General features: G+C 40.4%; 1 protein-coding gene across 1 annotated transcript in view; it reads right to left on the minus strand.

The window, feature by feature from the left end:
• Positions 1 to 20,422, minus strand: part of CRYBG1 (crystallin beta-gamma domain containing 1) — a 41,616-nt gene extending 21,194 nt beyond the window's left edge. Inside the window, exons 1-13 of the mRNA XM_063331107.1 lie at positions 20,370 to 20,422; positions 17,668 to 19,154; positions 10,625 to 12,089; positions 10,363 to 10,539; positions 8,913 to 8,960; positions 8,683 to 8,801; positions 7,186 to 7,348; positions 6,067 to 6,206; positions 3,192 to 3,318; positions 2,824 to 2,859; positions 2,272 to 2,414; positions 1,890 to 2,016; positions 1,653 to 1,798 (exon numbers count right to left, since the gene is read on the minus strand). Of these exons, the coding sequence (XP_063187177.1) occupies positions 1,653 to 1,798; positions 1,890 to 2,016; positions 2,272 to 2,414; positions 2,824 to 2,859; positions 3,192 to 3,318; positions 6,067 to 6,206; positions 7,186 to 7,348; positions 8,683 to 8,801; positions 8,913 to 8,960; positions 10,363 to 10,539; positions 10,625 to 12,089; positions 17,668 to 18,416 (3,440 nt within the window). The 5' untranslated portion in view covers positions 18,417 to 19,154; positions 20,370 to 20,422. The remainder of the gene's footprint in view (positions 1 to 1,652; positions 1,799 to 1,889; positions 2,017 to 2,271; positions 2,415 to 2,823; positions 2,860 to 3,191; positions 3,319 to 6,066; positions 6,207 to 7,185; positions 7,349 to 8,682; positions 8,802 to 8,912; positions 8,961 to 10,362; positions 10,540 to 10,624; positions 12,090 to 17,667; positions 19,155 to 20,369) is intronic.
• Between the last annotated feature and the right edge of the window lie 3,138 nt (positions 20,423 to 23,560).

The raw sequence follows: 23,560 nt of genomic DNA on the forward strand, positions 1-23,560 counted from the left end.
AAATCTGTCACAGTTCACTATGACATCATGTACGTTACAGTCTAAACAGCTCAGGAAATTGCTCAATGGATTATTCATCACTCGATGACTGATTTCTTGGAAGGAAAGATATAAAAATTGTCTACCTGAACAGTTACTTAATACTTAAAATAAAGCATTTTATTACGAAGCATGACTTAATGTGAATCACTCACCGTTTCTCACACATTAGCATTTAGCAAGAACACCACCACAAAATGCCCAAACACTCACAACCTCTTTGGAAACAAAAGGGTCGTACAAGACTGGTAAGAGTTGAGTGCTAGTCACCTGTTATGAACAATGCACCTAAATTTTTAAAAAGCTTATTGCTACCAATGACATCTTTAAGAGACTACGAGGTGAGATTACAAGAGCATTGGCAGAGTCTGTGGGACAAGAGTTTTGTTTGTAATGACTTCTAGCTGCCTTTACCATCAGAGCATTAGAGTCGCTCTTAATGACTAGAATACTCAAACTCGATTCCTATCTCAGCTGCAACAGACACATTTACTAGAACAACTACACAAAGGGTGTGATAGGTAACCCACAATTTGTTTCCCAACCTTCAGAGGTGACTCTTTCCCATGAATCTCCCTTGCATATTACAGAAGACAAAAGGACACAGTGGCTTCAAAGGTCACCAGGCAGAAAAAAAACCTGCTGTCGCACCATGTTCATGTACAAATTAAAAGCATTCCTCTGGAATGCACTGAGCTTGATTCTGCAATCTTTATCCAGATAAAACTTGCAGAGATATCACACACATAACACACAGAAAGATTTAGGGTGTGGCTGGGTAAGGCAGAGCTTTCAGCAAGTCACCTACATATACCAGGCAGGGAGAGAGACTGCACATCTCATACTCTTTTGGTTCTACTACCTTAAGTAATTTTGTATGTTTGGAGACATGATTGCTAATACCTGTTTGTATTTCCAAAACACTTTGATGCAGACTGCAAGGCTGTGAAACTCAATCTGCAATTGATGTACTAAACAAATCAAACAAGTCTATCAACTTATCAACTGTGTGTGCCAACTCACATGGCACAGAGAGTAAGAGTTGTTAATGACCACGACAATGCAAAAGTTTTGGGAACCACTGTGTTAAAAAAAAAAAAAAGAAAGCAACATTACTTTTCAGAACAGTTAAAGTCCCCTTAAGTCTCCTTAATATCAGAATGTCTTCGTGAGCATGGTAAGAGTTATCTCCATTTTACACACAACTGAGAGAAAGTGCAAGGAATTTGCCCCTGGTCAAACACAAGAACCCTGGAAATTACCTCTGTAACAATTTTGCTATTGAAATGCTTAAAAAGAAAAATAAAAATACAGCCATGAGAACATGCTATTTCTACCTTCCTGATGAAATCTCATCTCATACTTTCATACTTTGTGTATCACATGTCAACATTTCCTGGGACCATCTGATCTTATCGTGAGAAGAAAACCAATTTACTGTACATATTCACAAAAACTTCTTTTCACATTCTGCAGTCAAGGGCAGAAAATTTTATCTGAAGACTCCACACAGACATTAGAAGTCAGAGTGCTGAAAAACATCTGCAAATACTATCAAATTCTAAAAAGAATAGCACACTTTAAATTACACAGGGATTAAAAATATCACTTACACGCCACTTAGCACATTTATAGACTGTGTCCTCAGCCCGTATCCAGTGTCTTTCAAATTGGAAATAATTCCTAACACATTAATGTTGGAACCCTTTGATCCAAAGTCTTTTTCACTGTACATTATCATATGGGAGCTTGTGAAGTCCTATTAAAACAAAGAGAAGCATCATAAGGAAAATGCAACAGGATGTCTCACTGCACTCAGGAGATGCCTACTACATGTTCTTGGAACTTACACCAACAATCGGTCGCAGTGACTGCAACTCTTCATCATAGCCACCCCAGTCTGTCCAATCCCGATACGCTCCTTCTTCCAGCAAGTACTGATGGCCTTCAAACCGGGGCTTCTCATAACCGACCCAACTAAACAACAACAACAGAATCTGCGTGTGAAAATGGACAACTGCCACTCCATGTTGTTATGGAGCAGATACAGATGTGTGAAATTTGTTCTTTCGCTGTGAACGTTTGCAAGTTTAACCCAGGCATATCTCTAAACCCAAAACCTAGGGAAACAGGGAAAACAAACAAGTACTGAATTTGTCCACTGCAATTTCCAGCCTATGGAGTTACTACCTCAGTGATGCGGAAATATTGCTGCTGTTTTCCCACACTTACACTCCTCCCAGTACTTTCATGGATCCCACTGATGTAAATGGAAGTCTTGTCTTTTCTTCTGATTCCTTGTCATCAAGCGTAAAGATCTCTGATTCTATTTCCACATTTCTCCCTTCAAAGAAAGGCTTCTCATAAATGATTACCTGTAGTGGAAATGAAGTAAAAGAAAAGTTGCAGACAGCATGAAAATACTGACAACAGACAGTTTCTTTTGCCATGACACATAAAGAGAAGGCACGATTATGAAACTAATTAGTGGGATCTCTCTATTGTCTTCAAGATGTCTTTCCCTCAGAGATGCAACATGAGGGCTTGAATGTTCACTACCCATCTGCATTATCCAGATAGCTGTTAATGCTGTCATATATGTGACATCACATATGATGAATGCATAAATGTGACAAATTGCAGTTTCATGGTGTGGTCACATACAGCAGGACTAGCCACTAAACCGTCAGTAGTTGGTACACAATCAAGATATATTTATCTACCCATGTTTAGTTCATGTGTTATAAAATACCTTTAGACAATCGAATAAATATTGACTTTTACCTTTGGCTCTCCACTGAATTCAACTTTGCGACCACCCTGTTAAAAAAAAAAAAAAAAGAAAAGAAAAAATAAGTTGCCTAAACTTAGTCAGACAACTTACAGGCAACTATAAGAGTCATCAACTCTTCACAAAAAGACAGAATTAAGATGAAGCCTTCCTTGAAGAACACAAGTGAAAATAAGAAGGCAGATTAAAGGCAGAAATGGATGCAATCAATTGTTGAAAGTTCAAGAATTTTATAGACTAAAAATTTTGGTTTTTAAAGAGTTACTTTTTTGTTAGCCTTGAAAAATCTAGCCACCTTAACACATTATTTCTAACACATAAACACAGGTCACATAACTTGCTAGTAATAACAATATTTTACCATTTTCAAGGGCCTCATAGACCTAATGTAGGCTTCTTTCTTGTCCCAGAATGCTAAATTAGGATATTCACCAGGCTCCAACATTAAAGGGATTCCCTGGAAACCAGGTTCTTCATAAATTAGCCATCTAAAGCAAGGAAGAGAGGAAAGCAAAAGATAAAAACCCCAGAACACTTCTGAACAGTAAAGAACAAGACAATGTGCTTACTTTAGAAAAGACATCATTGTACCCCCAATAAAACTTCGTTTCTTTACCATCAAAATTGCCAAGTACAAGCTGACACACTGCCAAAGTTCTGTGCCCGTGCAGGAACCACCAATAACGCATGTGTTTTGTTTGAATAGGCAAAAAAAAAAAATCAGTACAAAGGAGAGACAGTTAAGAATTTGACTGTCTTATCTGAGGGGAACCCAAGTTTTAAACTGAAGTTTCAAGACTTAAGCTTACTCTGTATTATTTTTAGAATAGTTTTAAAATATGCAGAACCAATTTTCAAGAAGTTGAAAGATCTCTACTAATCTAGACTTGGATTTGTTGCAAAATCTGTTGAATAGAGAATTCTAAACTTGCGTTACTTACTAATACATAGAAAAACCTGACAACTCCTTAGAGATCTACTTCCACATGGCTTGTATCTGCTAATAAATCTGCTTTGAAAGACATGACTTTCAAAATTCCTGACTGGGACAGCAACAGTAGCTTTTCAAAGCTTTTTCAAGAAAATCTTAACCAGTAATCTGACTGGAAACAAAGAAACATACTGCTGATCTCTGCATAAGAATGGCAATGTATTTCTTCCAGTTAAATTTACTGATCTCTCAGAAGTGCAGCATGGAGCAGTATAAAACACATCCTGAACAGGAACGTTTTAGCTTTAGTTTTATTGCTGTCTACAGCTGAATGTTTGATATATTGTGTGTCCTGTAGTCACAACGCCCAGTAAACCCTCAACTTCACTGCAAGAATTTAAACACATGGAAGACCAAAGAGAGAGCACAAGCAGAAGATAAAGGTGCATTGACTCATTTTTGTTGGCAGCTTTTAGTAAACAGCAATTAACCATGAACACTGGGAAACCTTAAGAAGATACAACCACACCCACATGGCAAGGTGACTCAGAATCAGAGCCTCCTTCAACTGCCAGTGCAGTGAACTATGTTATGCCTGTAAACCAAGGAAAGAAAAAAAATCCTGCAACACGCAAAAAAAGCTGCAACAGCTTACCGAATTTCTCATGCAAGCAACCAGCAGAAGCAACTTCTTTCTACACGGGACTAATGAACTGACATCCGAAAAAGGCCAGGCTGGATGGGGCTTTGAGCAGCCTGGTCTAGTGGGAGGTGTCCCTGCCCACGGCAGGGGGTCGGAACTAGATGATCTTTAAGGTCCCTTCCAACCCAAACCATTCTACGATTCTATGATTATTTTTCAACTGTCTGTTTTGCTTTCTGGTGCAAATATTAGCCTGCTTTCCCTCAGGGGATCCAAATGCAACAGAGTGAAATTACAACTGTAAGAGTTTATACACCTTTAGCACAAAGACTGTCACACTGATGCAAAATAAGGACCAGTCCGAAGCCCGAGAGATGTACACAGACTCTGCTTCCTTTCCAAACATTTTGTAATTTCACTATTCGCAGAATGCTTTTAAGTGAGGGACAGAAATAAAGTGGAGAGGTCGATAAATCAATTAATAATCAATCTCCAAATAATATATCTGATTTCATTACTCTCGGCAGATGTGTAATTTGGATTAAGCTTGCCATTCAACAGAAATAACCTTCTGTCAGAGAACAAACTACTTGGACATCTTAAAATTTCCCTATATACCTGAGTGCTTCATTTTTTCCACAAATCAAGGTGTAAAGATTTAATCAGATAAAATACCCTCTACTGAACAACTAAAACGCCCCATCCATCCTGTGGCACATTTAAATATATCTTTGCAATGGTATGGAACGCTTCTCTTTAGTGGGGCAGTTTTTGACAGTTAAATAGACCACCTGCAGCAAGGCAAATGCTATCAGTGGCCCAAACATAACACGGCCAACAGGTAACAACCAAGGCCTGTAAACCCTGTAAAATGTTCTGCAGGACCCAACATCACTGAAAGCGGTTCCACCCTCTCACTTTTTCTGAAACCAGCCTCCCTCTTCTGCATACTTTTCCCAGTACCACTTTGAGGCATATTTTCAGTACCGATTTACAAGTTTGTTTATCAAGTTATCAAAACTACCACTGGTACAGTGTCTGGATTGCTCCTGAGAAGTCTCCTTTCTCATAAGGGCTCCCTTAGTTCATGATATACACTACACGCATAACTCAAACGGCTAGATGTTTTCAGGTGATATACATACATGTCCTAAACTTCACCATAAAAACACTGATTAAAATGCACTGTGAAACACAAGAATGCTTTCCAGAGTTTACACATGACACCAAGTCTTCCTTTCTAACACAAGAGCTTGAGAATTCTCTTCTCTTAGTACAATGATTTCAAGTTTAGAAGAGAGCAAGCAGGAAATGTGGTCTTATCGTAACAGTTCATCCCCCCACTCTCACATATGATAAGTTTGCCTGAATGAGAAAAAGCAGGAGAGGCAAACTCATTCCTTTGCTACAAATACACAAGGGTTACTCTGTCTTTACTACACACAAGCAGAAGAAAAACTGGCTCCAACACAAAACATTAAGAGGTCAGCCTCTCCAAGAGTCAAGCATTACAATGATGTACTAACGCTACTGTCAACAAATACTTCCAAAATGTAGGACTAGAATAAATACAGCCTGCTTGCATGTCTGATAGGTGTAACCAATGGTTTAAAACAAATTCCTTTCATAGCAGTACACGTTCATACAGAATTACGCACTTACATGCCCCAGTGTACTTTGATAGAACAAGTCTTCTGAGTGGTGCCAAACACCCCTGTTTCTTCCGTGTCGTCAAAAAAGGAAGTCACGATTCCTAAGCCTTCAGGTTCTGTATACAAATCAATTCGGCAAACCCTGTAATCCTGAAAAATAAAGATTGCCATAATCACTTGATCTGTGCTGCAAGTTCTGTAATTAATGCAGGTAACTAAATCAGTGTTGAAACACCTGTTTATTTTAAATTGTTTCCCCTCTTGTCAATTACTACTGCTATTAGATGCCTATAATAAAAGCATAACTAGGCCAGTTTTCCTGTCTCTGTTTGGACCAAGACAGTCAGTAAATCTATAATCAACATTTACATTGTTTACTTTCTGCCATCTAGGAATGCATCTTCTTTCATCAGTTAACATCTCCTCTAGCAAATTAAATCCTAACATAACACCAACCAAGCCATTCTTGAAGACAACTGCAATTTAAACAAGAATTGTAGTTACAAGCAATATATATTCCTCCTTTTTCCTGTCCTAGTCAAGTAACTTAATAGCTTATACTTGTTTGGGCAACCTGCAAAAATAACTACTTAATAGCAGGTTAAAAGTGCATGTAGGAAGGCTGTTCCACCACGTGTGAAGCTCCCTACTAAGTTTGCACATACAGGGCTATTTTTTGAGTATCAAACAAGGTTTGGTGTTTGACACTGAAGTTCATGTTGAATGGAAATTTGGTGAGAAGAGAGAGGGGAGAGAGAGGGGAGAAAAGAAAAACACACACACATGCTTTTGAAAAATATGAGTCTGTGGAATTATGATGTTTTTCCTGAGAGATTGACCAGGCTAAAAAGTATATGCTGTACATAGCATTTTGGAGGCTATTCTAATGAAAAACACCCAGTTTTCTTCCTGCCCTATCCTTCCAGTGGATGTTACTATAATCTCCATTATGCAAAACTCCCCACATTTATTTTGTGATTAAACAAGAAATTCAACATGGAAGAGTGTTTCATGCATTTACAACTCATGTTACACTTGTGTCCTAATACACCAACCACTCTTTGTATCAATACAAACCATCACCAAACATTAACACTTGTACAAAGTTTTCTTTGTTTCTATTACTTGCCTTAACAACATGTCTTATTGAACCAATCACTGCAGGCTTTAGAGATTTGCATTCATTTTGCTCTTCTGAAGTATCTGCACCCCAAATATCTGGGAGTTCCAGCTCTCCTTCTTCCAGGGGAATAGAGGGGCCTTCAAAATTTGGTTTCTCATAGAGTACCCAGCTTAAAATAAAAAATTCTCATTATTAATGCTGCTTGTCAAGTGTAATTTGGAAAAATCATGATCCCATTTAACAAATCCTTTCACAAGAAGTATTACTTCCAGACCCTTCCCGCCACCCCAATACAGCTGATGCAAGCCATTTCTGGTCTCTGTGATATTTTTAAAAGCAATGATAAAAACAAAGATGCCTACTGCTGACTCTGTAATTCCATCAAAAACTCCTCCACCTTTTTAAATTGATGATTTGGGGCAGCAAGGCTACTGTCTATGAATACCAGACTTTTGCATAAGATACTAATCAGGACCAATTTGTAGGTCAGAAAATGTTGACACGGCAGACTTCTGTGTCATGTATAAACACACAAGCTACTTGGATCCTGTGAACAGCAGCCTGGAGTTCCACAGGGGCTGGTACAGATCTGCCAAAGGATGATAAGACTGCTCAGAAGACAAGCACAACTTTATTTTTAACCGCAGGTTTGAATATATAACTAGATAAAAACTATATCCATCTGCAAATATAAAACCCTCCCCTGGAGCTCTCAGTTAAAGAGGGGAGCAAGGGGGAAACACAGTCCTCTAGTCCATGCTGGAAAAGACTACCTGATTCACACAGATCAAAAGATTTTCATTCCAGTTTTCTGAAGCTACGCAGCAGTGTGCTTCCCAGTGCTTCCTACTGCAGCTAGCCCTTGTTTCTGCAGCTTCCTATCAGATCAATACTTTTGAGAACCTGCTATTTGACTGTATTATAGCCTGACCACAACTTAACTTGCCATGCTATCCACACTAATAATGGCTGTTCTGTTAATGCTACGAAAAACGTAGGAGATCAACTTGCTTTGAATTACTCTTAGTCAATCTAGCTTTTAGAGAAAAAATCCCTCTGGACTCATGAGAGAAACAATTACCTCTACAGCATCACCTTATACTTTTGGACGTGGAATTAATCTCTTGCATCCAAACTCATGTCAGACCTGTCTTTAAAACCCTTTGCTAGCCTTTTAGCCCAATCCAAATAATATGCAAGCACCCATAAAGGGGACAGGAGTCAAAAGGCAGCATAGCTGGACAGAATCTGACATTTCATCCCATCCCTATGCCTGGTGAAATGGTGCACCCCTCCAGATGGTAACACTCACTCAATTTGTCAGCAAGATAAGTTTTCTGACCAGAACTTCCTATTGCAGAGGTAAAATGCCACATTTCTTGCTCATAGGTATCTACATTACATTGCCATTTGCAAGGCAGACTTACTGTGAATTACATACTGGTTCTGTTTCTAAAGATTTTTGGACAGACCAATGATAAAGAGTAAAAATTAATCTCTTACCATCCTCTGATGACTTTAACTAAAATTGTTGGTGACAGAACCCAAGAACTGCAATCCGGAACATCATGGAAAACTTCAATACCATTGTTTTGATAGTCTGATTCACAGTATATCACCAGCTATGTTAAAAAACAACAAAACAAAACAAAAAAACACCAACAACATATAATTCTATCTTGCTATGCTTTAAATATAGAGAGGAACAGTAAGGATCATAAAACTGATCTTACCTTGCCAGGTCTGGGATTGATTTTACTTTGTCCGTTTCTTGAAAGTGCCTAATAGTGGCGAGAGAAAAGTTACAAAAAAAACCAAACCAAAAACCTCAAACCAAAAATGTATTCAATAAAGAGGCTCAGCTATAAAAAACGAGCTAGTGAACCAAAATAAAAACTAGTCTGAATCATAAAAAGTCGATAACACTTCAACTACACCTACTTACTGCTTCAATTCCTTCTTCCTCATAAAAAGCAGTATCTTGCAACAAATGTACAAATTTACACACTTGGGATTTTTTTTTTAATCTTTTTAAACTGAATTATCATCTCACTGAAGCCAACTAACCTCAGACTTGAAATGTTTTAAAATCCTTCTAATCAACTTCCTATACATTCCAGGGGTTTCATACCAAGAGACTACTTTAAAAATTGGCATTAATAAAGCACACGCTGTACAATGATAACAAGAGTAATGGAAGCTTAAACGTCTGGTAACCATAAACCATGAAATAATTTTGAGGGAATACATGAAAAGACTGAAGAGCATGATGGTATATGCAAGCATGAACTAATTAGCAAAACCCATTTTGTGCTGAACAGCTTGTAACAAGATAGGTTTCTCCAAAAAGTGCGAAACACTGTGCAATAAGTGATAGAGTAAAATGCCAAGAACAAATAAAACACATTGAGGTATACAAAATCTAAACCAATATTGAAGTCAGTAGTAAATTATATGATACAGAATACATGGGAAAGTTATGGTTGCATTATGTCATCTTAAAACAAATAAAAAGAGCATTGCAAATATGCATTTAGTTTCCTAGCAAGGACAGGAGTGCTCATTCTGGGACAGGGTCTTGCTCTTCTAGGAACTATTCATACAAACAAAAAACTACCTAATAGGTCCTGCCCCTAAAATAGGTTGTACCTTAAGATAACCAGCAACATGTGCAAGGAACTAATGAGAACATATTAGTCAGCACACAAGGGCAGCCAGTGGTCTCAGCACAGAGTTCCTAACCACCATCAGATTTTTATAGGTATCATCAGAACACGTTGAAGCATGACTCGTTTTTTAGCCTGTGCTTCAATTCCAGTTAGAACTTGCTCTGTGTTTTAAGGAATACTAAAGTCATTGTTTTGGGCTGCGCTTACTCTTTTCCTTCACATTACCCACTAGCCATTGCATCCTTATTTTTTTAGTCAGTGGAAGATGCACAATAGGTACGCATCATACAAAATAAGAGCACCATGATGAAACACATTCATGTTAATAGATGCCATCTCATTTTCATGTATAGCCAATATCAGATGGTACCATACCTACATTCATCTCTATGTATTTGTAATCTATGTATGGCCCTAAGAGGGAAAACAAAACAAAACAAAGTATGCACATCATCCATAAAAATATAAAAGCTGAATAACCTTCCAGACAGATTTTAAATGCAACAATACTTACATCCACATCTAATAAACCAGTGGGGACATTTGATTCATATCTGCTTGTCCCTAACCAGCTGGCAAAACTTTTCTCAGGGTTCCCATAGTTGGGCATTTGTAAACTTAGTTCTTTTTTTGCACTATCTGCTTGCATGTACTTCTCCACAAAACTTGGAAACTTCATATCTGAAAGAGACTGAATTGCAAAAATCAAAATTAACAGGCATTCAGCAGGTAGACAAAAATTTACGTGGTTGCGTTTCATGAATGACCTTTATTACCTCAGATTTTTGAGGCATGCCGAATGGCCCAGAAGCATCCTGTTGTAAAGGAGGCATCCCCGAGGAGTCAGTTGTAAAAGCTGTTGTGGTGTTATTTACTGAGGTGACAGAAGAATTAAAAAACTTTTCTTTAGATGTAGAAGACAGCAAGCTTGAGAAGAGGGAGCTTTTTTCAAGCCGGGATCTCTTAATTTCACCATCTATACCATCAATGTTCTCTTTTCCATTTGTTTCCTGAGTAAAGGCAGGTTCCTCTCTATTACATGATTGCAGGGCTTTGAATATGATACTCTGCTCTGTTGATGCACGCTTGGGCCTGACTCTGGCTATCGTTTCCAGGCTTTGCATTTTAATTTGTTGGGCCGGTAACAGATCCTGTGTTTTTTCCCTCCTCAATCCCAAACCAAAAGTAAATACACTAGGATCAAATACTTTCTCTAAGTTGTCTTCATGAATGGGAGGCATTGCAAAGTGGGGGGCTGGGGACTTGGGAAGCTTTGACCTCTTCTTTTTCTGGGGTAAACAAACCGAGCTGTCCAAGTTTTTTATTGTTTCAGCAAACTTCTTCATGTCGGATGGGGAATCAAAAACGCTGTCGTCTTCAGCAGATCCATTACAGGTTTTGCCTGGGCTCTTCTGTGTATTGATGTTGTGCTCTGATAGCAATATACTATCTTGACTGCTGTCATCATACTGTAGTGCTGCAAAGCTCAATTCTCCCAGCTTTGCCTTTTTATCTCCATTTTCCATCTTCTTAAATTCTGATCTAGAAACCTGATGAGATGGTACAGGATATTTACCTTCACCACTAGATGATAAAACCTCTGCGTTTGGGAGGGCCTTTTCTTCATTTCTGTGGAATTCTGAGCTTGTGTTATTCCTTTGGTAGGAAGTATCTTGAGCGTTTTCATTTTTACTGGATGAGTACAAAGACAGTTTAAAAGGTGAACTTTCTTTTTTAGCTGTGGTTAATTCTGGATCGGGTTGCTTCAGAGAGACACTACTAGCATCAATTTTGCTGCTTTGGTTAAAAAGGGATATTGCAGCTTTTACCTTAAGTTCTGTTGTCTTCCCAATATCCTCAGAAAAGGCAGAGCCTTCTTCATTTTTGCCTTTTAATTCTGCAGTGCTTTCTTTCTCTGCTGTGCCATTCTCAAATAACTTCTGGCGACTGCTTTGCTTATTTAATGTTTTATCAGGCTGTTCATTTTCCTTAGGTTGTTTTCCAAATTTCAGCTTTGCTCTGCCAACAAACGTGCTTGGTACAGTGCTATTTTTTGAAGCAGGGATGTCAGCAGGCCTCTGGCTCTGGTTAGCGCATTTATTTTCAAACAATGAAATTTTGTTGGCAATGTTGCTGTTAGTTTTATTAACTGGTTTTTCAAGAGTATCCTGCTCACTTTCTAAACTGTCTTGATTCGTAGATGCTTTAAAATTCAGCTCTACATTCTTCGGTTTGGCTGGACTACAGGAGGCAAAGCGATACAGAGTTACATCTTTGATTAATCTTGAAAAGACTTGTAACAATTTTCAAAGCAATAAAATGTAGCATTATAATGAAATTTTCCATAGTCATATTCAGTTTAAAATTTGGTATCTCAAAAGTAATTAAATAAAAAAAAAGGAATAACTATAAAAATGACAAAAAAAAATATACACTAAATAAGGAGAATACATTTCAAACATGTACACAGTTCTTAAATGCTCGGTAAAACAAAAAACACAGCAGCCTACAGCATCTGCAATTGAGGCAGAGAACTTAACTAGTTATGACTGACAGACATTAAAATTTAATAGTGAATAGGCAGAATAAATTATACGCATGAATTCCCTACAGAGTTTAGGAAACAAATCCCAATTCATTAAGGTGATAATGAGTTGGTTAACATTTGAATATACTTCTCCAACAAGTTTTGAAGACATCTGCCCAGATTCTTTGCAGTCTTTACACTGCAGAAGCAACCTTGAATGGAGCAAAAGACCTCTTCTGGCCTCATTAGTGCTGGTGGAAAACGTAACTGTCCCCCGTCACTGCATCACCACCTGGCTAAGCAGACACCAGATGCGAGGACTCTCCCATTTCCTTCAGGTAAAGTCAACCAGCAATTTATATTGTGTAAACTAAGCCTGCTGATTTTACAAGAATTGAATTAGGAAACACAGAAACTTCTCCATCACAGTGGATAGAGAAGTGCATACAAGTACATAGCACACAGTACTCACGTACTATGGCAGAAGGCTGATGACATGCAGCTGAGTGTTTTAAGCCTCCTTCCTGGGCATGTGTCTTCAAAATTTATCAGTCAGATATAAGGAGCGTCAAGGAGCCTACCATCACTTCAAAGGCAGACCTGTTCTCCAAAGAGGAATCTGGAGACACTCAGTGGTGGGAGAACAGGCAGAAATTGCACTACATGAAAACTGACGATGGTGGGAGATAAAAGAAACTAGCGGCTACAATCTCCAGGGCCTCAAATGCTCTGTCAATCAATGGAGGATTCTGGTATTTAAGTGCTTTGTTCTTTTTTACCTACACAAACTGTGTTCACTGAGCTCTCAGACAGCTCTTTAGCCCAAGAAAGAAGTGTAAGATACAAGTGAGTTAACATGAACAACCCCAAAACTGAGATCACTCCTTTCTCCTCTTCCTCAAGAGATCCATTGCAAGTAAGAAAGTAAACCTTACTAAAGCAAGACTCTCCATTGTAGAAGCTTCCTTCCTTGGGAAAAGCATGAAGAAGAAACTTACCAAAATAACAGAAGGAACCCAAAATCAGCTGCCTGTGAATCTATACAGAAAGCAGCTGTTAAAAATCACCACGTCTTTTTGGAGAAGACTTCCTGACAGTGCTCACTGTAACTACCAGCCTGCTCATGTTGGTTCACAACAGGAAGACTCTTACAAAAAATACATGATCAATAAAAAAGTAAATATTAAACTTAAAAATGACTGACCATAATTCAGGTAGGTGCTAATAAAATACCCTTGGAAACAGAAAAAAATTATTCCTGAAAGAGGCAAGAAAGGGAGGGAACTATCACACAGCATAAGACTAAATATATTTAAAGACACTACTTTTCATTTGCAGCATGACTGTTTTTCCTAAACTTTTCAAAGTTAAATTATTATATTCTTTTTCTTTTTGGAAAATGAATACAAGTTGCAAGGGACCTCTAAAGGTCAGCTAGTCCAACTTCCTGCTCAAAACAGGGACAACTTCAAAGTTACATCAAGTTGTTGCAGGCTTTGTGTGACCAAGTTCTGAGTATCTCCAAGGGTCAAGATTTCAAAGCCTTACCAGGGAAGTATTGCAACAGGTCAGCCACTGTCACTGTGAGTTATTTTTGCCTTATATCCCATTGAAATTTCACTGTTGCAACTTGCAACCATGACCACTGCTGTCCCTTCACTGCACACCTCAGGGATGAATCTGGCTCTGCCTTCTCTATAGTACATCTACAGGTAGCGAGAGATGAGAGGTGTCTACCCGTGTGCTTCTCTCAGTTGAACAAATCAATCTCCTTCAGCTTCTCCTCATATGTGATATGCTCCAATGGCATCACCTTCTTAATGGCTCACCACTGGACTCATTCCAATTTGTGAACATTTCCCTTGTACTAAGAGAAGAGAGTTGGAAGAGGAGGGAGGGGTACAACTCAATATAATGCCCCAGATGCAGCCTCCTGAGCACCAAGTATCTTCTCCTGGCTATGCTCCTGCCAGTGTAGCCTTCATCTACTACAAGGATGCACTACTGACACATGCTGAAATTACCGGTTCACCAGGACCCTTCATGTCCTTTTCTGATCAGAAGAAGGTACTTATCCTCTCCTTCTACCTGTATTTTCAAGAGGTATTGCTAACGGCCTGGTTATCTTAACAGACTCATTTCCATACCATCCTTTTGTCAGCCTGTCACTTGCACTACTATGTGTATTTCAACATAACAAAATGTATCTTCCTAATAAAATCTGTCTCTCCCTGAATGCCTTGACACAAGCAAGTTTAATGGTTAACACTGATTGTTATCAGCCACACCTAAAACCTGTTTTAAATGAACAGCTAACACCTCAAAGGTATAGTTTCAAGCTTTGCAAATTTACCCAGAAACAACCACTTCAGCACTTGGTAGTTTACATTCTGCAGTATTTCTGCACAGCAGCAGCAAAACAGCTGAGACCGAAGAGCAATAGAAAGTTCAGCCCTGGAGCTCCATCCACTACAGCAGGCCTCCACTAACTCATCTCTCCATTACACCTTTTTCCACACCTAGAAATACTGGTGTTAAATACAGCCAAAAGATGCGCCTTATTGCAAGAACTGAGTTTCTAAGCTTGTTTAAACGGAAGGCATGTTGTTTGAGTATCCTTTAACCCTCCGTTCTAGTATGAGGGGAAAGCATTGAAAGATGGATTCATTTAACAGTGCAAACTCTTTCTTACAAACAACCCAGTGTGGCTGATTCCTACTACCCACTGCTGATCTGCAATGCCAGGAACAAGCAGGCACAAGAGAAATACTGATGTCCTCCTCTTTGGCTACACCTTGCAGCTAACCTGTGGAAGCAAGCAGTTAAACCTCTCCCAATCTAGTCGTAAATGGAAGGTGAGTCACCTAGTTGAAGCATACCGTCCAAACGACCACGTCAAGCATGTAACTGATGCCAAAAAACACTGATGCCAAAACATCAGATTGAGGTGCGCAAAGAAAAACGGCACATTAACAGAGCAGAATAATTCAACAAGTGGGCATAAATGCAAAGGCAACTACAAAACCATGTCTGAACATCAAATATGACAACTGAAGCCAAGTTTTCCGCTAAGCACATCAAAGTAACTACTGCCTGAGGTTTTATTTGCTGATTAAGTGTACCATCAACTCAGCTTAGTCTCAAACCTGATAGGTTTCCCTTTCAAAAGCTGGAAGCAAAGTATCCCGTGACTTCCAAGTTGCCCAGTACACAGACATAAAAGGAGAAAAGACAGAAAATGCTATCATCACTTTCAGGGAACCAGCAAAACCAACTTGTCTTAAAAATTGTTTTTAAAGAAACTTGATTCCCAGAATCAGCACAATGTCATTAGGAAGAAACATTTTGCATTTTTAAGTGAAAACTACTCTGATTATACAAAATTCATCTTACAGGAAGCAAGCAAGTCTGTGAGTAAATGAGTATTTTTCAACCCGAAAAGGATTCATGTGAAGTATCTAACAGTAATTTTTTAACCTTTGAAAATGGAAGAGTATCTTTTCTCTAGTTCAAAGCAATATCAAGAGAACAAAACCACACCTTCGTCTAGTAATGGCACCATCTTTTCATTTCCTATTTTACAGCAGCTTAATCCCCATGCAGGCTTATAGTTCGTGGGTTCTGATGAATGACTACAAATTATACCAGGTAATCTGACCATATCAATTTGGCTAAAGAAGCTGCCATTGCACAGTTATCAGACGTACCAGGAACCCTTCATGCAACACCGTGGTCCCCACCCAGGGCTAAAGTTCCTATAGCAGCAGATAAGGCCAAGACAGAGTGTGCCACACACCCCACGAAAATCAGGTGAATTAGAACAGGCTGTTTATTCATTAAAATTAAATCTGTCAGAAAGGATACTTGTCTATTACTTTAAGAGTACAGCAGAAGATAACTCACTGTACAGCAAGCCAAGGAGATACCCAGAAAAATGAAATCCAGCTACGTGAGCATTTAGAACATCATCATCACTAACAGTAGTGACCCAAAGAGAAAAATATGAAAGCTACCTTTCCTTTGAAGTTATGAAGACACAAAAATTTAGAGTTTAAGATTTGTGATCTATACTGCCAGACGGCAAAGCATCACCATGTACAAAAATACCACAATTTAACTTTCAGTACTAGGTGGTTTTAATTCAGTTACAAATGAACAAATCAGATGTAGACCATTACAAACAGTGCAAAGGAAATTGTTCCTAATGCTCCTATGCTTCTCAGGTGTGGGAAGCATAATTGGAAATGTATGTGTTTCTTAAGCCATAATATTGAACCTTCACATCCTTCTAACACGGCGGAACAACAATTCTGAACACTCAGTGTACCTCGTGTGGACCTACAGAATTCAATGTACTCTGACACCTATAAATGAATGTACCAGAATGAGGAAAGCAATAGCGTATAGTACACAGCCGTGATGATTAAACAATAGAAATTATGAATGTAATAAAATGATTCACCATAGAAGAGAACTGTAATAGAATCCAGGAAATCAATCATGGCACTCATACGAGTGATTACAGTGAAAGTTATAAATACATCCACTTCTTTATAATCCTAAGGAAAGCACTGATCACCTCTGTTTGACAGATGAGAATTTCTTTGAGTTGTAAAACCAAATCCTGCAAACTAATATATGCATAATTCTGCAAATGCCCGATGTTATTCACATGCATAAAAATTTACATGAGTCATCCTGCATATACTTATGAAAGCAACTATACGTATTCAAACTTCTGGAGTGTGATCTATCGTATCATTTGAAGGATCAAGTTCTACAGTGCATCCCACATTTCTTCATAAAATAATAGCAGAGCTTATGTTGTTTCAAAGAACAACTTGAACACATTCCTTATTCAAAGACTTTCACATACAAAAATCTTCAACCACATCCTCAGTTGGTTTCAGATGGCAAAAACTACATTAAGGTCAATGACAGCCGAGCTAATCTGAGCAACAACAGGAGCACTGACAATGATAACAGAGCAGCTTTTATGTATGTTAAATTATTCCATATAATGGAATTGACATACAAAGAAATTCCCTGTCCATAAGAAAAAAAAAATAGAAAAAGAATTATTTTTCTAACACACGTAAACTACAATGCTTATTAAGTGGTAACTGTAATTATGATAAATCAAAAAAAAAAAAAGGCAGTTCTTAATTTAAAATAATCTAGATAGATAACAGATACATAGCTAGTGTTCCTATAGAATCCTAAACACAGATACAGGCAAAATTACAGCTACAGGGATAAGGTAAACTAGGTAAACTAGTTTATGTTACTTACAGGCTAATCTTTGTCGTGACTGTTCTGGAAGCATCCAAACTCTTCAGCTTTGAGCTGTCTAAATCAGAATTTGTCTGTCTCTCAGCTGACATACACAGGTCTCCATTTTTAATCCCATCAGTACGCAAGAAAGCTCTTCCATCCGAACCATTTCCATGCTTTACTGCTTTGGTATCATTTCTGCCTTCAGCAAACGCCAAGGCAGTGTCTTCTGTCTTATCGGCCAAAGAAACTTTGGGAGACTCCAAGCTGTCTTCCCCAGAAGCCACAGGTATAGCTCCCTTTTCCACTGAAGTTCTTTTTGTCATGGGGTTACTCTCTGGTGATGGTAAAGGTTGCCTTTTTGAGGAGTAATCTTTTACCTGACCCTTCAAACCAGTAGGGGAAATGGGGACAGCGTCCGACTGATTCTTTTTATACGATCTTCTCCTTGCAGGGGTTGTGTTTGAGATCTGCTGCTTGCCTTTGTCAGCTTCAGTTTTACATGCCCCTTTGTGAGCAGATCCAACTTTTAGGTCCTGATTGTTACCTGGGGATGAGAGATTCCTTTCAGGAGTCTGTTGAGGAGACTTTGCTTTTCTTTCCGAATTTATAACCTTGTCTGAAAACACCTCAGAAGCATCATCCTCAAAAACGGATTCCTCTCTTGCAGCAGTGTCAGTCTGGTTTCTGTCTCCATTTGGAATGTCACCAGACGACTGAGATTTTCTCCTTTTCCCAGATCTTTTATTAGCAGATTTTTTATCCATTGCGTCCGAGTCACTACAGTTCTCTTCTGATGTAACAGTCACGGGTTCATTAAGAAGTTCCTCTGTTTTTCTTAGATAGATATCAACCGTTAACACTCTAGCAGAATGTGTGTGTTCACTTGCTGCAGATTCCAACTCGTATGGCAAATCCTTTGGTTTTGCATGCCCAGGCTCCTCAGACACCCAGGTGTTCACAAGCTGCTTGTGGCTTAAGATACTCTTTTCTAAGTCTTCACTAGACAAACTTCTCAAGCTTTTTATAAAATCTGGAGTCGTGGAATTATTTATATCTGTGATGGACTCTTTCTCCAGTTCCAGGGTTTCCACATTCAGGCTACTCTCAAAGAAAGAGTTTTTAATGGTTTCACTGCTGCCACTCCAATCTGCTGACCACTCGCTGTCAGAAGAGACACCCCTACAACTCCATTCCGAAATGGTATCGCGATACGGTGGTCCTACTTCCCCACTAAAATTATATTCCTGCGTCTCAGAAACAGCACTCACGCTTCTCACTTGCTTCTGTACCTGAGGAGCTTCGTGTGCTTCCTTTACATGCCTACAGTATATTGGCTGCGCTCTGTGAGGAGAAACTGACCTCTCCCCTTTCCGATGTGAAGCGTGTTCTATTGAACTTTTGACATTCTTTCTTTTCCCTGTGCCAAACAAATTTCCAAGTCGTTCTAAAACTGGTTTCTTTTTATTCTCTTCTCTGGACGAATCTGGAAATTGTGAGGTGGACTATAAAAACAAACAAACAAACATTTGGTTAATGTTAAATTTGTTTCTATAATACATTTGTTTGTATTAGCACTACCTATAAATTAAAAGGACACAGTGAATTGGAACAAAACAGCTTACTGAACAATGCTAGTTCTCAAAAGAGAGCAAGACAAAACACTCAAAAAACAATTAAAATCCCAAGATCCTTCTGTATGTTTTTGCCTGTGTTTGTTTATAAGTATGCTCATCTCGCCGTACAACACCAGCAGTATATGTCCCAAATCTGAAACTGTTGCACTATTAGTTAATGTCACTCAACATAATACAGGAAAGCATCACTCTGCAAGACTGAGGACAAACTGCTTGGTCAAAAATTTCCTTACAGAAACAAGAGTGGGGAGTTTAACTTTTCCCTCCATACTGGCAGAGTTAGTTTTGACACTTTAGATGGTAGAGAATAGTTTCAAAGGTGTAAGTTGTATTACAGTTCATACATTTCTTGTTAATGAAGTCCACTAAATACACGTCTTGGTTTTGGCCCAGAAAACCCAGAACTATAAAAGCCACTGCATCACTCAGTGAGCGTTACTGGGTCAAGCACTGCCCTGGATTACTCTTGGTGCAAGTTTTCCCTTACAACTTCTAATTAACATGGTAAACAGGAAACACGCAACACCACTGCCGAGTACACATGTACATTTGCATTTTAATATAGTCGCACTTTTTACATGCCGGTACGATGAATACTTGTTTGGAGATGTCTATCCCAAAAACACCCCGAGTTATTTCCCCACTCCGCCGGACCGCAGCCCTCCCCAGGAGAGCGCGGATCCCCCTCGGCGCTACGGACACTGATGCTTCGCCGTCTTTTTACACTTGGGGGGCGTCGGGGGGTTTGATGGGGACCCCCCGCTAGTGGGGCAGGTACCGGCCGGGTCCCCCCCTCCCGCCGCCGCCGCTTCCTTCCCCGCGGGGAGGGCTACGGAGCACCGGACCGGTCCCACCTCAGCGCCCGCCCCCCCGAGCCCACAGGGGAGCCGCGTTACGGGGAGGGAGAAGCCCCCGTTCCCACCCCCACCCCCCGAGACTGCCGCCGTCCTTCCCCATCCCAGAACGGGACGAACGGGAAGAAGGAGCCGCGGCGGACTCTATCCGCCCCCGGCCGCGCCGCATCCTTGCCCGGCTCCTCCGGTGCGGCCGCCTCGCCTCGCCGCCAACGGTCCCGACACTCACCGCCCGGCCCGGCCCGGCCCGACCCGGCTCGGCAGTCCCTACACGGAGCTGCCCCTCACGCCGCGCACCCCGGCGCCACCTGTCTGGGCGCTCCGCCCCCGCCCGCCCCCGCACCGCGCCTCGGCCCGCCCCGAGCCACCTCCCTCGGCCGCGGAGGGAGGGAAGGGCGGCGCTGCCCAAGGCCGCCCGCCGCCCCGGCCTGGCCTGGCCCCGGCGCGCCGCCCGCGGGCCGGGGCCAGGCCGGGGCGGCGGGCGGCCCAAGCCTCGGGGCTGCAGCTGTAGGGGGCCGGGGCGGCGGGCGCCTCACGCCGAGGCGTTTCCCCTCCCTCACCTGCCCCCGTCCCCCCCTCCGGGGCGCCGTGAGAATGACTCCGCCGCCTAATGGTGCCGGCCCTCTCCCCCCGGGGCGCTCAATTAGTATGTAATGTTCAGTGACTGCTAAACTAGTCCTCTTCTAATTAAGGCTTAATGACTTATGCGGAGTGGAACAGCTTCGGCAGGAAGGACCACGCAGGTCTCACCTGGGTGCTTCTGAAGGGCCCTGGTGCGGAGGCGGGAGAGACACCAGGTCAACCCGCCTGCGGCTGGCCAGGCCGCCCGGCCCGCAGCCTGTCTGGCCCTGTGGCTATTGAAGAAAATAAGGGGGGTTTTTTATGTTTTTTTGTTTTGTTTTGTTTTGTTTTGTTTTTTTTTAACATGGTCGCTTCCTCCGCCGGGTGAAAAAGTATTAAGTTAGTTATTTTTGCTTCACCGGCAGACTAACGTTTGGCCTCTGTTTCCAAAACTTCCCCCAAAATGTGAGTTGCGAAACATCATCTCAGCACAAGGAGAGCCCCACGGAGCCTCCTTGCTGCCAGCGGAACGACGTGCAGCAGCGAAGCTTGCCCAAACACGTGAAAAATACCTGAACTGGGGAATATGGAGCCTTAACTTACCATACTGCAACCAAACAGAAATCCACAGGAACCCTTGTCTTCGCTGACCTGTCTTACCTGTGTTACTTAACCAATAAGCAACTGTACCACCAGCGAAGTCCCATCTCCACACATATAGTGATCTTCCCCCAGCATCTTTCAAATAGGCAAGTCTACGATCATGACCCTAAGCTTGAGTTTTTGGGTTTGTTTGGGTTTGGTTTTTTTTTTGAGAGATACTGACATGATCTGCAAATGAGAAAATTTTATGTCTGTTTTTTCCCTCCCTTCGCCAACTTCTTTCAACCAAAACGCTCAATTAAATAAAGAGCAACATTGAGGGTTGCGTTGAGTTCGTACAGCTCAGACAGTTGAAGTGGTTTTGTGATAACAAAAACAACTATGAATTTCCCTATCAGATGCAACAATCATGAGTAATGCAGCCCAATTACTATCTAATTTCTTGATGTTATGTATGTATTGCCAGTATTAACTAATTATAGGGAAGGGATAAGGAGACAGTAAAGAACATTGCTAGCTAAAAAAAAAGTAAAAATACAAAATTTTCAGTAACACCTAAGCCAATAAGCAATGAGTGACACTAATTTCTCTGAAAATTCACAATAACTAAAAGTGTGAGGAGGATGCCTATATTGTTCCTATTAAAAACCACTAAAACACCAAAATAGGGGAAACCTAACTTCATTATGGTGTCAATCTGCATATTAATATTTGGATGCATAATGGCTGTCAGTCCTCTAAATTAGTCGGGATTACATTATCAACCCGACAGTCATTATTACACTTGCAGTCAAGTTTTGGGTTTGCAAGATTATGCTTGGAAAAAATTACTTATTTGAACTGTGGATCTGTATTTCTCTCTTCCCAGCAGCTGATTTTCATAAAGTCCATGGGAACTTAATTATCTTTGAGACGTCTCCCCCTTTCAAATGGAGTTTAAACTGTCCAACAAGTTCAAAAGGTGTTGGATGGAAGGGAGGAGGGACAGCCAGCCAGCCAGCCAGTCCAGTCACATAGGCCTTGTTTCCTCAGGGAACGAGGCTAAAGATTTTTTCTTGATCTTGAAATAGCTGCCCTATGTAAACTGTTTTGAAGTAATTTCTTCATACAAAGTACCTTAATTATATACAGCTCTTTCAAAACACATAAAAGGCCAGGTACTTGCCCTGAAGAGCTTGTATTTTAACTCAGATAAATGTAGGTGAGCCAGTATTGCCAGTGCAAGAGGGCACAGAGACCGAGCTTCTCAAGAGGCTCCCAAGTGGGGCCCAGCCTGACAGAGCACCGCGCAGGAATGCTTGATTTCCAGAGCACCGCACTGAAACGTTTGATTTTCAGAAGGCGAGAAGTATCCTTGCTCTGCAGATCAGGCTTCCTCAACGTGTCTCTGCACAAGTATTCTTACCCTTGAGACATGAGCCGTTTCAGGGATCCCTGATCAAAGGCGTTGGCAACTGAAAAAAACAGAGGACTTGCCTATCCGTTCCTTGGACAGCATGGAGGAAGCTGTTTCAAGTACACTGCATGAATCTTTAAAGCGCTGTTCTAATCTGAAAGCAAAACGCCGCCTTCTTAACCAAGAAATGTAAATCTTGTTTGTATTTGTATTCATACCTGTTTATGTTAGCATTAAAATATTTCCTCTGTTTTTGGCTGGGGTTTTTTCTCATTAGTTAATATAAGTTGCCACAGCCAAACCCCTAATTTAACAATGTAATTAAACATGTGCTTTGCTGGTCTCCAGTGGAGAGAAAGCATAAGCTACTGTGATTTGTTGAATCAGAACTTCAGGCTGTGTCTCAAGGGATCAATTGGATGTTATTTTCTTAGATTAGTTCATCTGAGTCATTTGAACATGACTGAAAACAGTTCTTGGAGCACACATTATAGAAAAAAGTAGTAATTTTACTAGTCATTAGCAACTTTGTGGTAGCTAATAGGTAGTAATATCTAGTGTGGACAGTTCTGTAATTTAAACATTTATTTGCTAGCATATGCTCACCTTCAGAGAGGGGAAAAAAGCAGTATTCATTATTTAGTGAAGAGTAAGTTTGAGCTTTATCATTCACTAGAAGGTCATAAATAACTGGATTTCAAGTAACATGAAAACCTGTGAGACCCTTCTATCTTGAACAATTCTAATAATGTAGGACCCTTCTAAGTTCATACTGGAATGCCAGTAACTTTGGGTATCTTTAAATCACAGTATCGTAATTCTCACAACCACGAGAAACAGAAAGCCTCGGAGTTCCAGCA

The sequence above is a fragment of the Chroicocephalus ridibundus genome, chromosome 3, assembly GCF_963924245.1.
Source record: "Chroicocephalus ridibundus chromosome 3, bChrRid1.1, whole genome shotgun sequence".
In the NCBI taxonomy this organism is placed as follows: domain Eukaryota; kingdom Metazoa; phylum Chordata; class Aves; order Charadriiformes; family Laridae; genus Chroicocephalus; species Chroicocephalus ridibundus.